Source organism: Muscardinus avellanarius, assembly GCF_963383645.1.
Source record: "Muscardinus avellanarius genome assembly, chromosome: 5".
Classification (NCBI taxonomy): Eukaryota; Metazoa; Chordata; class Mammalia; order Rodentia; family Gliridae; genus Muscardinus; species Muscardinus avellanarius.
The window spans coordinates 3,422,220-3,437,015 of record NC_137790.1 but is presented as its reverse complement, the minus strand read 5'-3'; the positions used below and the strand labels follow the sequence as shown (position 1 = coordinate 3,437,015).

Sequence of the window (14,796 nt, the reverse complement as noted above, 5' to 3'; positions counted from 1 at the left end):
ACATTAGAGCATCTTAGAGAACAGTCTAGAACATTCTCCCATTGATATGCCCCACTGTGCCCAGAGCAGAGGAACAATACTGAATAGACACACAGACAATCAGAAGCCAGAGCAAGGTCACCTCAATAGCAAGTCAAAGGTCGAATGAGTCTTCTGGTCCTGGGTATCCATGAGGAGGGCTGTGACATGCCTCAGAAAGTTCACCTACAGACCAATCACGCTGGGTGCAAAGCTGACTCTAAAGAAAGCAGAAATAAGCTCACGTGGGCCGGGTACTGACGCAGTAGTAGTGTCCTGAGGGTCTGGCTAAATGGCCTGAGAACAGGTGTCCATTCAGGGCTTCTTGGGCTGTGGAAGTTGCTGATAACATTTGCATGTGGCTCCAGTGACCTTTGGAACCCAGAGGAGACCCTGTGCATCAGGGAGGTCTTGTCTTCACTGTCAGGCCTGGAAGATAACCATTTAGTTCTGAAGAAGGGATTCAGCTAACTACAACATCTCCTGGCTGACACAAATAAGCTTTTTTAAAATTCAGAAGTGGTTAGAAGCTTGGCGCGCAGAGCATGGTGGTGCACGCTTGTCATCCCCGCGCTTGGGAGGCAGAGACAGGAGGACCGCGCAGGTTCTAAGCCAACCGCGCGCGCTGGCTTAGGAGACCCTATTTCCAAATAAAAATGTAAAAATAGGTCTGGGAGTGTAGTCCGGAGGTAGAAGGGCTTCCAGGAACCCCAGTACCACCAAGAAAAAAGAAGAAGAAGAAGAAGAAGAAGAAGAAGAAGAAGAAGAAGAAGAAGAAGAAGAAGAAGAAGAAGAAGAAGAAGAAGAAGCAGAAGCAGCAGCAGCAGCTTGGCGCAATGGTGCATGCCTGTAATCCTGGTACTTGGGAGGCTGAGTCAGGAGGATCAAAAGTTCAGGGCCAGCTTCCACAGTTTAGCAAGACTTTGTCTGAAAGTGAAAAAATAAAATGTGCCGGGGGTGTAGCTCAGAGTGGGTGAGTGCCCTGGGTTCACTCTCCAGCTAACAAAAAATGGAGAGCAGAAACAGTATACACTTTAACATGTTACAAACAAACAGTTGTTCAAAAAGGGGCTCATTGTTTGGAAAAGCATACTTGAGTAGAAGCTATATAGGAGTCCCCATATTTACTTTGTTTTTCTCCTCTGGAAAGCAAGCTTTGTCTGTTTCTAGTTTTCTAAGTTCAAGATCAATCATTTTGTTATAAAATTAATTCATCCCGAGTTCCTCAAAGAAAAAGGACACTTGTAATCCCAGCATTCAGGAGGCTGAGACAGGAGGATCATGGTTCGTGGACAGCCTCAGCTACTTATGAGGCCCTTTGCAACTCAGTGAGACCCGGTTTCAGAGTAAAGAATAAAAAATAGAGCTGGGGTTGTAGCTCAGAAGTAGAATGCCCCTGGGTCCCATCACCAATACTGTAACAACAAAAAAAGAGAAATATATAATAAATGCACATTTAAAGAGAAAATATTGAAACCTTTTCATCTAAGATAGAGGAAAATGCAAAAAGGTACACTCTAATCACATCTATTTAACGTCTCACTTGGAGTCCAAGCTGGTACAATAAAGGCAAAATTGAGAGAGAGAGAGAGAGAGAGAGAGAGAGAGAGAGAGGAAAAGAAATGTAAAACAAAAAGTCATAAGAACTAGTAAGAAAGAAATAAAGCCATTATTTACAGACAAAATCATTTTGTACATAAAATGACTTTAAAATTCTAAAGATAAATTATCCAAATCAATAAGTAACTCCAGAAAAACTTTTGGATATGAGATCAGTGTAAAATAACATGAATCAATGGTATTTTGATTCAGCAGCAATGAAGACTAGGAACATGAATGCTTTATAAAGACATAATCTATACTGGCACCAAAAGCTATCAAATAAGAAGAATCTGAGAGCAACTTAATAAACATTACAGAACCTGACACAGAGAATTCCATAATAAAATTAAAAGAAAATAGAGATCTGGCGAGTCTATGCCAGGGAATTGAGCTACCTCAATAAAATGGATAAATTCCTTGAAAATATTCTAATAAAAGAGAAATAAAAAAGAATACTCCTGTATCTGTGAAGTAAATTAAAATTTAAACTTTCTGAACAAATAAAAATTTAGGGCCAGATAACTTCACTGGTAATATTTTCAAACATTTGAGAGAAAAATTATCCCAAGCTTGCAAAAACCCAGAGAACTGAGAAAGAGGACTGGCTTCTTGCATTCCAAATGACGACCTTTTATATTCATTCGTGTTGTTACAGGAGTCGAGACTCTCTTCCTTTCTATTGGTGGGCATTGCCCCATTGATCAAATACACTAAAATTTGCATTTCCAGCTGGGCGTGGTGCCGCACGCTTGTAATCCCTGCGCTTGGGAGGCGGAGACAGGAGGATCGCACAGGTTCGAAGCCAGCCGCACTGGCTTAACAGACCCTGTTTCCAAATAAAAATATAAAAATAGGTCTGGGAGTATAGCCTGGAGGTAGAAGGGTTCCATCCCCAGTACCACACACACGAAAAAATGCATTTCCACTCACCAGCTGGATTTGGGGGGGGGGGCTTTTTTATTTTTTCCAGTTTGGAGCTATTTTATGAATAAAACCACTATCAGCATTTGTAGACAGATCTTTATGTGGACGTATTTGCATTTCTTTATGGTAAAAAGTTGAAAGTAGAGCTAGCCTCGTGGTGAATGTATGTTTATAAGAACGCCATAATGTCTTCCAAAGTGGCTGGAAACTGCATTCCCATCAACAATGCAGGAGAGCATTCCGTTGTTCTACCGCCTGGTGGAAGCTTGGTGTAATAAGTCTTCTCAGTTTCAGTTTAGCTCTTGGTCTAGACCGTGCACTGTGAAATCACCCTGTGGTTTTTACTTATATTCCCCCGGTGACGGCTGACTGATGTGAGATCTTCTCATGACTATTCACATTCCTACTTTTGTCAAGTATCTATTCTTATATTTTACCCATTTTTGTTTGCTTGTTTGTTTTTTAGGGTATCCCTAAGTTGCTGCAGGTCTGCCCTGTCCTTGGTACCCCTAAGTGCTAGGATTGCCCAACCTATTTTACTCATTTTAAATTGGCTTACTCTTATTAAGAATATACAAATAGTTGTGCATTCATTTATATAATATTCTTTATATTCTGGATACATGTCTTATATTAGATATGTGTATGGTGATATTTTCTCCCAGCTTACATCTTTTTTTATTTTCTTTATGCTGTCTTTCACAGAGCAGAAATTTGCAATTTTGATGCAGTCCAATTTATTAACCTTTTTCTATTTTAAAGGTCATATTTTATATGTTCTAAGAAAGCTTTACAAATGCCAACATGGCAAAATTTTTTTCCCTAGGTTTTCTTTTAGAAATTTTAGGATTTTAGATTTTATACTTAATTTCATCATAAACTTTGAGTTCTGTTTTGTGCATGATGTGAAGTAAAGGCTGAGGTCCACCCCATCCTCAGATGGAGATCCAGGCACCAGCGCCCTGTTCCCTGTCAAATTACATTGGTTTCTTATTTAAAATCCATCAGCCATATATACAGGTCCTCTTCAATGGCACACACAGAAACCTGATTCAATTGATGTGGAAAAGCAAAGGGCCTATAAGAGCCAAAGAAGACAAAATGAGATATTAGCACTATAGTAATTAATGCCATGTGGAATTTGGATCCACAAAAATGGATACAGAAACTAGATAACACAATAGAACCAGGAATAGACAAACACATACACTCACGTGACATACAAAAGGCGTCCTATTGCAACTCATTGGAAAATGATGGCCTTCTCGAGGGAGAGATGAATGAAACCGTATCCCTACCTCACACCATACATGAAGTTAATTCAAACAGATCACAGAGCTAAATACAGATGGTAAAAGGAATAGAGCTTCCATGCGGGGTGTGGTGGCGCACACTTGCAATCCCTGCCCTTGGGAGGCTGAGACAGGAGGATCACGCGGGTTCAAAGCCAGCCTCAGCTAGCTTAAGAGACCCTGTTTCCAAACAAAATATAAAATAGGTCTGGGAGTGTAGACCAGAGGTAGAAGGCCCCTGGGTTCCATCCCCATCTTCATCAGTGTGGGATAAACAACACTTTCTTGAACAGGACGCAGAAAGCAGTAACCAGAGTTCCCACACATTGATAAGGAAAACAAAAAACACAATGACAAAAAATGAGCGGAAGATCCAAACAGGCACTTCCCCAAGGAGGATATTCAAATGGCCAAGAAGCCTGCAAGGTAGTGTTCAATATCATTGTCCTTCCGGGAAACACAAACTACAACCACAGTGAGAGACCAGTATACCCCCACTCGAATGGCAAAAGGTAGAGGCTGGAAATTCCAAGTGTGGACAAGGACATAGAGCAGCCAGATGAAAAGCTTTATTTTTTATCCTGTTAGCAAGAAGGCAGGGTGTTACATTTGCTCAAATGTACATCAACAAACAAATGGATGAAGGAATTACGCTATATTTATTGAGTTAAATGTTACGCCTCAATGATACTGAATTAATGATGGCTACAGCAATAACATGGATAAAATTTACCAAAGTAATTTTGGGCAAAGAAGCTGAACCTGAAAGAGTCATGCTATAGGGTTCAATATAATCTCTTTGGCCCAGTTGATGCCAAGTGGGTATACAGTTGCTCTTGCAGGGGAGGAAAGAGATGGCCAGGAGAAGGTGGAGCAGGGGTCCTTCTGAGGGTCTGAGAAAATTCTAGGGTCTCTGGATCTTGTACGACTGGCATTTGGGTCAGATCTCTCTTTGTTGTGCAGGCTTCCTTGCACACACTGGCACCCCGGCCTCTACCCACTGGGTACCACAGCTCCCTCCTACACTTGTGACAACCGCAGACGCTGCCGAATGTCCCCTGGGGAGAGGCGAAAAATTCTTCCCGGTTGTAGATCACTGTTTTTTTGGTCCTGGGCCATTAAGATGCATGCTCACTTGGGGAAAAGTCCAACTAATCAACTTGTCTGTGCACACATTAAACAGTACATTTTTTATTCTTTATTTTGAAACAGGGTCTCACTGAGTTGCAAAGGGCTTCACTAAGTAGCTGAGGCTATCCAGGAACCGTGATCCTCCGGTCTCAGCCTCCCAAATGCTGGGATTACAAGCATACGCCACCACGCCCAGTCTAGTAAATTAAAAAGTAAGTCAGCTGGGCATGGTGGCACATACCTGCAATCCCAGTACTTGAGAGGCTAAACCAGAAGGATTGCAGGTTCAAGGCCAGCTCAGGCTTAACTTAATAAGAGCCTGTTTCAAAAATAAAAAGAGCCAGGTGTGGTGGTGCACACTTCTAGTTCCAGTATTTGGGATGCTGAGACAGAAGGATTGCAGCTTCAAAGCCAGCCTCAGCAATTTACTGAGACCGTGTTTCCAAATAAAAAATAAAATAGAGATGGAGGTATAGCTCAGAGCTCAGTGGTAGGGTGTCCCTGGGTTTAACCCCCAATTCTCATTCTCTCTCTCTCTCTCTCTCTCTCTCTCTCTCTCTCTCTCTCTCTCTCTCTCTCTCTCTCTCTCTCTCTCTCTCTCTCTCTCTCTCTCTCTTTCTCTCTCTCTCTCTCACACACACACACACACACAGATACACACACACAACTTTGTGGTACTGGAGGTAGAACGCAGGAGCCTTCTACCTTCCAGGATACATCCCAGACTTAATTCATTTTTTTATTTGGAAACAGGGTCTTACTAAATTGCAGAGGGCCTCACTAAGTAACTGAGGCTGTCTTCAAACCTGCGACCCTCCTGTCTCAGCCTCCCAAGTACTGGAATTACACCCAGCTACACACACAATTTTTTTAAACAAAAACGAATAACTAAAAGAGCCAAAAAGTTTTAGAGTAGACAGCGATGCACTGTAGTTTGACGTCTTGTTTGCAGGCACCACAACAACTAAGATCCAAGGTCGCCAGGGGTGGACAGCCGAGGAGACCCGCGAGAGAGTCGGCCCTGCGCCTCTGCGCAGCCAGCTCGCAGGGGTTCCCGCCCCAGTGCTTCTCAAGGATCCACGCGGGGCCTCAGGTGGACTTCCGGCCCGAGCCCCACCGTGGAAACAACCAATACCCTGCAGGAAGAATTGTGCAAACCAATAATCATGCAAACAGGATGTTATCTGTGTCAGAAAGATCAGAAGGGTTTGAGGTTTCCTCCGCAGCCTCAGCCTCCCTCCCTCCCCTCTCTAGCTTTATCTGCTCCCAGCGGCACCCTGGTGCCTCTTGCTTGGGGGCAGGAAGAGATGGCAGCAGCAGAGACCCAGCTCTACGCCAAGGTCTCCAACAAGCTCAAGGGCCGCAGCACCCCCTCGCTTCTGGACCCCCTCCTGGCCAAAGGCTTTCCCTTGCACACCGCGTGAGTACTGGATCAGACCCCTCTGCAGCTACAGACCGGGAGGGGCTGGTGTCCTGACTGCTGGCCACCCCGCATTGCAGACAGTCTCAAAAGAAGGCCCTTTCTGCCTCTTAACATGAGATGACCTTGATCTTTGAAAGACACCCTGACACTACTGGCTAATGGGGGGGGGGGGCCTGAAATGTGTGCACTTTAAAAGCCACGTGTTAGAAAGGGCATGTGGGACATACCTATAATCCAAGTGCTTAGGAGGCTGAGACAGGAGGATTGCAGGTTTGAGGCAAGCACATGGTAATTTAACAAGACCTTGTTTCAAAATAAAATAAAATAGGACTGGGGGTGTAGCTTAGAGGTAAAACACCCCTGGGCTCAATTCCCAGTCTCTCTCTCTCTCTCTCTCTCTCTCTCTCTCACACACACACACACACACACACACACACACACACACTGGCCAGTCTGAGGGTTTGGAAGAGCTTGGGCCCATGGTAACCTCTTTGTACTATTCAATGACCCTGAAGGTGACATTTCCAGGTATCTCAAACTATAATGTGAGTCTAACGCTAGGACCTGTTGAGTTTAGGACCATCGGCTGGGCTCTTACCTGCATAGAGAAAGCCATTTGTCCCAAGCGAAAAGTTCTCAAATGTCCAGTCCTGAACCAGGATGGCTAAGAAGTGACAGAAAGTCATGGTAGTGCACACCTGTCATCCCCGCCTTGGGAGGCCGAGACAGGAGGATCGCAGGTTCGCGGCCAGCCTCAGCAACTCAGTGAAGCCCTCAGCAACTTAGCGAGACCCTGTTTCAAAATAAAAGATAAAATAGGTCTGGAGTGTATCTCTGAGGTAGGAGGCCCCTAGGTTGAAAGTGTGGGAAAGTGTGGGACCACCTTGCTTCCCGGGGGAGAGGCCATGCATGGGATTCAAGTCCCGGAGCAATAATGCTTGAGAAGGAAGAGACGATGCTAATGTTGGCTAGAGCTTTCAGCACAGACCCATGTCCTAGCTCCAATCCTTTTCAGATCCTTATTCTCAAGGAAAAATTTATCAGAAATATACGTTAGGGATCCTGGGGTCTGGGGAGGGAACAATCTTTCCTTTGATGGTATAACAAAATCCTGACCATACCGGAGGAAATAGCTTTAAAGATAAACCCCATTCTTCTCCCCCCAATCCAGGGTTTTACCATCACCAAGATGCTCCTGACAAACCAGGGGTCTCTTAAGGGGGGAGTGAGTGCAGGAAGCCCCTTGTGCTGACACCGTCAGGCGGTTCACACGTGGCACGTGGCCCCAGTGGTCACCGTCCAGCGGGGATGTCCGCACCCAGGGGGCAGCTGGAGACGAGGGCAGGTCTTGAGTTGGCCCTCAGTGCCTCTAAGCCCACGCTGCATTACTGCCCCAGCTGTAGTGCAGGCCGGCACTCGAAATCCTGCCGGAGCTATGCCAGACATGGTGGCACATGCTTATAATCCCAGTACTTGGGAGGCTGAGACAGGAGGATTCAGGTTTCGCAGCCAGCCTCAGCTACTTAGTGAGGAATTGTGCGACTTAGTGAGACCCTGTTTCAAAGTAAAGAATAAAAAATTGGACTGGGAGTATAGGCCTGAGGTAGAATGCCCCTGGGTTCAATCACCAGCAACACACACACACACACACACACACACACACACACACACACACACATCATGGGAGCCAGAGAAACATGTCTTAAGTTTCTCACTTGAGCCAGTGACCTCTAAAGGAAGGATCCCTGCCTCACCTCCCTGTAGAGATCTTTCCACATGGCCCTGTCCATGCCCATGTGCACCAAAATAGTCACACCCCTGGACAGCACTGGGTCCTCACGGAGCCTGTTGTGCCCACCTGAATAAAGGCCACAGCCCTTTCCATTCCAATCTGATTGGTCCAGTTCAGCTAAGTCCAATTCAACATCCCTACATCCTGAGTCACGATGCTGAAAAAGACACACGGAGGTGTGAGGTGAGGAGACCCATCAGAAGCACCCTACTAGGAAGAGGCTCCCCACAGCCTGCTCAGGCCCTTGGCAAGGTGCCCTCTCTGGAGGCCCCAAGGATGGGCAGACTCAGCTAGAGGATGTTGGGGTGGGGCCATGGCTGTCAGGGGTGCTGGTCCAAACCAGGGGCACATCCCATCCCAGCAACTCCAGCACTCATAGCGGGTGGATGTGCTTTGGTGCAGGGTGTTTGAGGGAGGGTGGGGGTGGAGGTTAGGATCTGTACTTGGGCCCTGGGGCCCAGAACTCGAGGTGGGAGCCACAGAAGGGGAGCAAAGGGGAGAGATCAGCAGGTGGGAGTTGTCGAAACCCATGAGGCACTGGGCGTGGTGACGCACGCTTGTCATCCCCGCGCTTGGGAGGCTGAGACAGGAGGATCCCACAGGTTCGAAGCCAGCCTCGGCTACTGAGTGAGGCTCTCAGCAACTTAGTGAGACCCTGTTTCCAAATAAAGTAGAAAATAGGTCTGGGAGTAGAGCCTGGAGGTAGAAAGCCCCTGGGTTCCACCCCCAGCACCACACACACACACACACACACACACACACACACACGGAGAATGGAGACCAGAGCATGGAGCCCCTGGCCAGGACACCAGCAGGCCTGGCCTTGGGAGACGGCCTGTGGGTGTGAAGGGGGCAGGGCAGCTATACCTGTTTCTCTCCACGTTTTCCAAAGAATGGGCACAGGGCTCTGAGTACCTCTGTGGTTATGTTGCTGCAGGCTAAAGGCATTGGCGGCCACGGGGAGAAAGACAGTGGAGGAGGCCTCCGACTGGTGAGTGGGGCCGGACCTGGAGATCTGGGGAGGGCTGGGCCATGCTCCCTGTGTCTGGTGGACCTGGCTCTCCAGGTGGGCCCAGGAAGGGCCCAGGACCCTCTGGGGAGGATGGGGCTGCCGTGGACTTGAAGCAAAATCTCCACCTCACTACCCACACAGCACCAAGGAAGGGAAGCAGGGCCGGCTTTTAAGATGGAAATGGAGCACGGACTTGGAATAGAGATTTTACCACTTAGAAATGTGATTTAAGCTGGTTATGGTGGTGCACGCCTGTAATCCCAGTACCTGGGAAGCTGAGACAGGAGGATCACAGGTTTGAGACCAGCCCCAGCAACTTAGTGAGACCAAAAAATAAAAGGGCTGAGGGTATAGGGTATAGCTTGGAGTTAGAATGCATCTGGGTTCAATCCCTAGTAACACACACACACACACACACACACACACACACACAGTGATTTAGGGGACCAGAGTGGGGCTCAGTGTTAGAGTATCTGCTTAGTATGGGTCAGGCCCTGGGTTCCATCCCCAACACCACACAAAACTATTTCATTTAATCCAAACTTGAACTGCCACAATTTTTAAAAAATCATGCAGTTTACTGAATAAATAGGAGGACCCATTTCGGCCAATAGAAGAGAGGTCCCCGCGCTCTCGGGCCAGCTTCCATAGAAAGAGGCCTTACTGGTGGGCGATCATGAAATCTCAGTCCCTAAGCCTGGCTTAGGGTTGGGTGAGGGCCCTGGGCTCCAGACAGCTCCTCCAGGTTCCTTCTGTGTCTCTCTGGGAGCTTCCCACCAAGAGATGGCTTCACCCAGCCCCCCAGCAGAGATGGGCCCTGAAGCCCTCATCCCGCCCTCGGTGGGAAGTCCCTCCTGCTTCTATCTGAAGCGCAGCACACATCAAACAGTAGAAACAAGACAGACCCAAAAGTAGAAACCTGGCCCGGTGTAGCTGTAGCACCCTCCCCAGACAGGATGGATGGAAAGGCTGACAGAGTCTCTGAGCGGCAGGTGCTCTGGGGGAGCCCCATCTTCCTCCAAGCCCCAGGCCAAGCAGGAACGGGAAGCCTCCACTAACTCAAGACACTCAGAGCCCTCGGGCTGGTCTAGCTGTAAAGCCAGTGGCCAAACTTGAACTAAAACTCAGACCGCCGTTAGGGAAGCCAGGCCAGGCCAGAGAACCAGGGGACCCACCAAGGAACGGAGACAGTGGCCCCCACACTCAGCCGGGAGTGGGCCCCACATCTCACTAGGAAAAGGGAAAGCACAGGGTATTTAAGCAAAATGTGTGACTCTCAGTGTCATTGAGGGAAGGGAAGGGGCGGACTTGTGCACAGCTCACGGCTCTGTGGAAGACAGTGTGGAGTGTCTTTCAAAGCTGAAAATGTACAGAACCAACCAACCACAGAATCCCACACTCAGCAGGGTCCCAGAGAAACTCACGGCCTACAAAGACATGGAGAGCAGTCTCCACTGTTGCATTAGGATGTTTGTTTGTTTGTTTGTTTGTTTGTTTTACGTTACTGGGGATGGGACCCAGGGGCATTTGACCTCCGAGCGACATCCCTGGCCCTATTTTATTTTTTAATTTTTAATTTTGAAACAGGGTCTCACTGAGTTGCAAAGGGCCTCACTAAGTAGCTGAGGCTGTCCACAAACCCAGATTCTCCTGTCTCAGCCTCTCAAATGCTGGGATTACAAGTGTGCGCCACCACACCCAGCTAGGTTTGTTTGTTGTTTATTTATTTGTTTACTTATTTATTTATTTATTTATTTATGGTACTGGGGATGGAGCTTAGGGGCATTCTATCTCCAAGATACACCCCCAGCCCTATCTTTTATTTTTTTTTTATTTTTGAAACAGGGTTTCACTAAGTTGCGGGTCTCAGCCTCCTGAATGCTGGGATTACAAATGTGTGCCACCACACCTAGGTAGGATTATTTTTTAAAGAAAAGAAAACAAACTGGGCTCACGGTGCACATTTGTACTTGGGGGGATTGAGACAGGAGGATCTCAGGTTCAAGACCAGCCTCAGCGACTTAGCAAAACCGTTTCAAAATAAAAAATGAAATGGGGCTGGGTGTGTAGCTCAGAGACAGAACCCCCTTGGGTTCAATCCTCAGTATCACAAACATAAAAGTAAAAACTTAAATGCCCATCAGAATGAAAATGGACAGGTACAATATCACATACACATACACAATGAACTGTAACATAGCCTTTAAAAGATACACACCAACAAACTTAAGCAGATGCTTATGTATCAACGTGGCTAAATTGCAAAACGCATTTTGTGCAGTAGAAAAGGCAAGTTGTACAAGTTGAAAGCTAGTTCAGGGTTTATATAAAACATACATACCTGTTTTTATTAACTTATTGCTTAAGTTTATGGGAGAAAACAAAGCAAATTCTCCAGAAAAGGACAAGAAGGGACCAAGATGCGAAGCGGTGGCTTTCTGTATTTTTATAGTCTTATTAAGTAGGATATATCTGTGCATAACCAAGGTCTTTCCAAGTGGCTGTGCGCTGCTTTCTGAACCCCAGATTACATCATGAGCACTTCTCTGAGTCACCAGAAATTCTTCAGAACCATAACGTCTAACAAATCTGATTCTGGGCTGCTGCGGCCGCTGTTTGAGCCCATGGGCCTACTCTCTCTGCCACGGGGGCTGGGTAAAGGTGTCCCGATCTCTGTTGCAGGCTACACTGTCACGCCAATGACCCTTCTCTAGACGACCCCATCCCCCAGGAGTACGCCCTTTTCCTCTGTCCGACGGGACCCCTGCTGGAAAAACTCCAAGAGTTCTGGCGGGAGAGCAAGCGTCAGTGTGCGAAGAACAGGGCTCACGAGGTCTTCCCACATGTGACGCTCTGTGACTTCTTCACGGTGAGTTGGCCCTGGCGCACCTGGGCGCTCATGGCCACACAGCCAGTGGGGGCCTCTGTGCTGACCAGACACTGACTGGATATTGAACTCAGGGGCATTGACATCCACGCTATACCCCCCCAGCCCTTTTTTCAAGGGTGTGTGTGTGTGTGTGTGTGTGTGTTGCTGGAGATTGAACCCGGGGCATTCTACCTCCAAGCTACACCCCAGCCCGAATTTTTATTCTTTTATCTTAAAACAGGTCTCACTAAGTTGCAAAGGGCCTCAGTAAGTAATTGGAACTGGTCACAACCCTGGCTCCTCCTGTCTCAGCCTCCCAAGCACTGGCATTACAAGCATGCGCCACCATGCCCGGCTCTGAAATACTTTTTTTAAAAAAGGGAGCACCCCGTGTGAGCAGACACAGGGATACAGAGACTGTGAGACGGCATCCGTGTCACCAGCCCCGGGCCCCTTGGCGGCTAACGCAGCAGGTGTTCTCTGACAGCGGCTGAGAATACGCGTCCCTTCTCTCCCCAGTGTGAAGACCAGAAGCTGGAGTGTCTGTATGAGGCTCTGAGGAGGGCGGGGGACAGGGTCCTGGGGTCCTTCCCTGCCGTCGTGCCGCTGGTCCTGCATTCCTCCATCAGCTACCTAGGCTTCTTCATCAACGACCGCCCCGCAGACGTCATCCGGGAACTTGCCCTGGCCTTTGCCGCTGAGGCCTCGGTCCTGGCAGGTAGGCAGCCCGGGCGCCCTGGGGATCCAGGCCTCGTGGTCAGGCTCCTCTATCAATGGCGGCTCTTAATGCCCTCCTCCAAAAGACAGCCGAGTCTTGTCCTGAGGCAGGGTATAGCCGTTGTCCCCAAACAGCGCATCTCAGACCTTTCATCGTTCCCCCCCTCAGTGGGGGGCTCATCAGCTTCATCTTAAAATGGGGAGACTGAGGCTGCAGAGGCTAAGGTGCCTGCCCAGTGTCGCTCTGCTCTGTGGAGTAGTGTCCCTAGACTGTCACACCCTCCAGGAACCTCAGAATGAGGCATCACTTGGAAATAGGCTCTGTCCAAATGTCACTCACTAAGGTGAGGTTGCGCAGATTACCTTGGTCCCAAAATCCAGGAGCCCGTATCCTCATTAGAAAAAAGGCTGGGCATGATGGGCATATGCATGTCACCCCAGTGCTTGGGAGGCTGAGACAAGAGGATTGCAGGTTTGAGGCCTGTCTCAGCAACTTAGCAAGGCTCTCAGCAACTTATCGAGACCTAAATAGTGTTCGTGTTTTCAAATAAAAGATAAAATAGGGCTGCAGGTGTAGCTTGGAGGTAGAATGCCTGAGTTCCATTCCCAGTACTGAAAAGGGAAGAGGAGAAGGAGGAGGAAGAGGAGGAGGAGGAGGAAGAGGAGGAGGAGGAGGAGGAGGAGGAGGAGGAAGAGAAGGAAGAGAAAGACGATGAGAAGAAGGAGGAGGAGGAGAAAGAAGAAGAGGAGGAGGAGGAAGAGGAGGAAGAAGAGGGGGAGGAGGAGAAGGAAGAAGAGGAGGAAGAGGAAGAGGAGGAGGAGGGAGAGGAGGAGGAGAAGGAAGAGGAGGAGGAGGAAGAGAAGGAGGAGACGCAGAGATGAGGAGGAGGAGGCCCATGATGACAGAGCCAGGCTGGCGTGCTGCAGCCACAGACAAAGGCCACTGGCCCCAGGACCTGAGAAGGGCGAGAAGGGCCTTCCCTGGAGCCTCCAGACCCCACCCAACCTTCATCTTGAACTTGTGGCCTCCAGACCTTCAGACAATAGATTTCTGGTGTTTAAAGCCACCAGGTTTTCAGCCACAGGAAATGAGTCACCCCCAACTAGTCCAAGCAGAACTGGACCTACCCTACCTCGCCCCACGGGCGGCCAGCCCCATTCCTGGAGGGCCAGCTTGGGCCCCTGAGCACACTGTGCCCGCCCTTCCGTGCCCATGCTGTGCCCTCAGCCCGACCCCGAGAGGGTTAGGTGCCTCCCTTGGTGGCAAGTGGCTGGTCACAGTTGAGAGCAGCTCCGGGCCCCCTTGGGGGCAGGTATGAGGCACCTTGCCCACACTGGCCCTCCCAGGAAGATGTGCCCCGGGCACAGAGCCACGGAGAGAAGAGACAAGGGCCCATTCAGAAGCCGGTGACTCACTCCTGGTCCTTCCAGTGACAGCCAGGCTGACTCATGTGGCCAGCCCACCCGCCCCCGCTTCTAGAAAGTGTCAGAAGAGGAGTTTCCCAGCACCTCCACAGGCAGCAGCCGGGCCTTGGAGACCCTGGGTAGGCCGATGGGCCCTACGGCACAGAGAGCACGCTGGGCCTGGGCCTGGCCTCGGTCCTGGGGAGACCTGCATCCTCCTCAGTGGTTGTTAGGGGCCCGCTGATTCTTTGTGGCCCTGATGGAGAGGAGATAAGTAGCTGCCACATGCTGCGAGCGCCCTTGGATGGTGAGCTGAATGGTGGGCTTCCCAGACAACACCAGGAGCCAGCTGTCCCTGTCCTTGCTGTCAAAACAGAGCTGAGTCAGAGCACACTTGGCCAAGGTCACCCTGCTGAAGAGGGAAGGGGGACTCCAAGTCAGGTCCATCCAGCAGCTGTCCCCATTAAGAAACCACCCACCATCAGCTGGGAATGGGGGCCCACGCTTGTCATCCCAGCATTGGGGAGGCTGAGACAGGAGGATCGCAGTTCGCAGATAGCCTCAGCTACTAAGTGAGGCCCTCTGCAACTTAGTGAGACCCTGTTTCAAAAT

General features: G+C 49.0%; 1 protein-coding gene across 3 annotated transcripts in view; it reads left to right on the top strand.

Annotated features, from left to right (window-relative positions):
- Positions 1–6,274: 6,274 nt before the first annotated feature.
- UBASH3A (ubiquitin associated and SH3 domain containing A) overlaps positions 6,275–14,796 on the top strand; it is a gene marked incomplete at both ends in the record, with an annotated part of 31,253 nt that continues 22,731 nt past the window's right edge. For 2 of the 3 annotated variants that reach the window (XM_080696840.1, XM_080696841.1), the window contains 4 exons: positions 6,275–6,387; positions 9,120–9,173; positions 11,877–12,063; positions 12,583–12,781. In XM_080696840.1, coding sequence (XP_080552966.1) covers positions 6,275–6,387; positions 9,120–9,173; positions 11,877–12,063; positions 12,583–12,781 — 553 coding nt within the window. Of the gene's footprint in view, positions 6,388–9,119; positions 9,174–11,876; positions 12,064–12,582; positions 12,893–14,796 lie in introns of all 3 variants that reach the window. The other variant, XM_080696839.1, reaches the window with a different exon arrangement.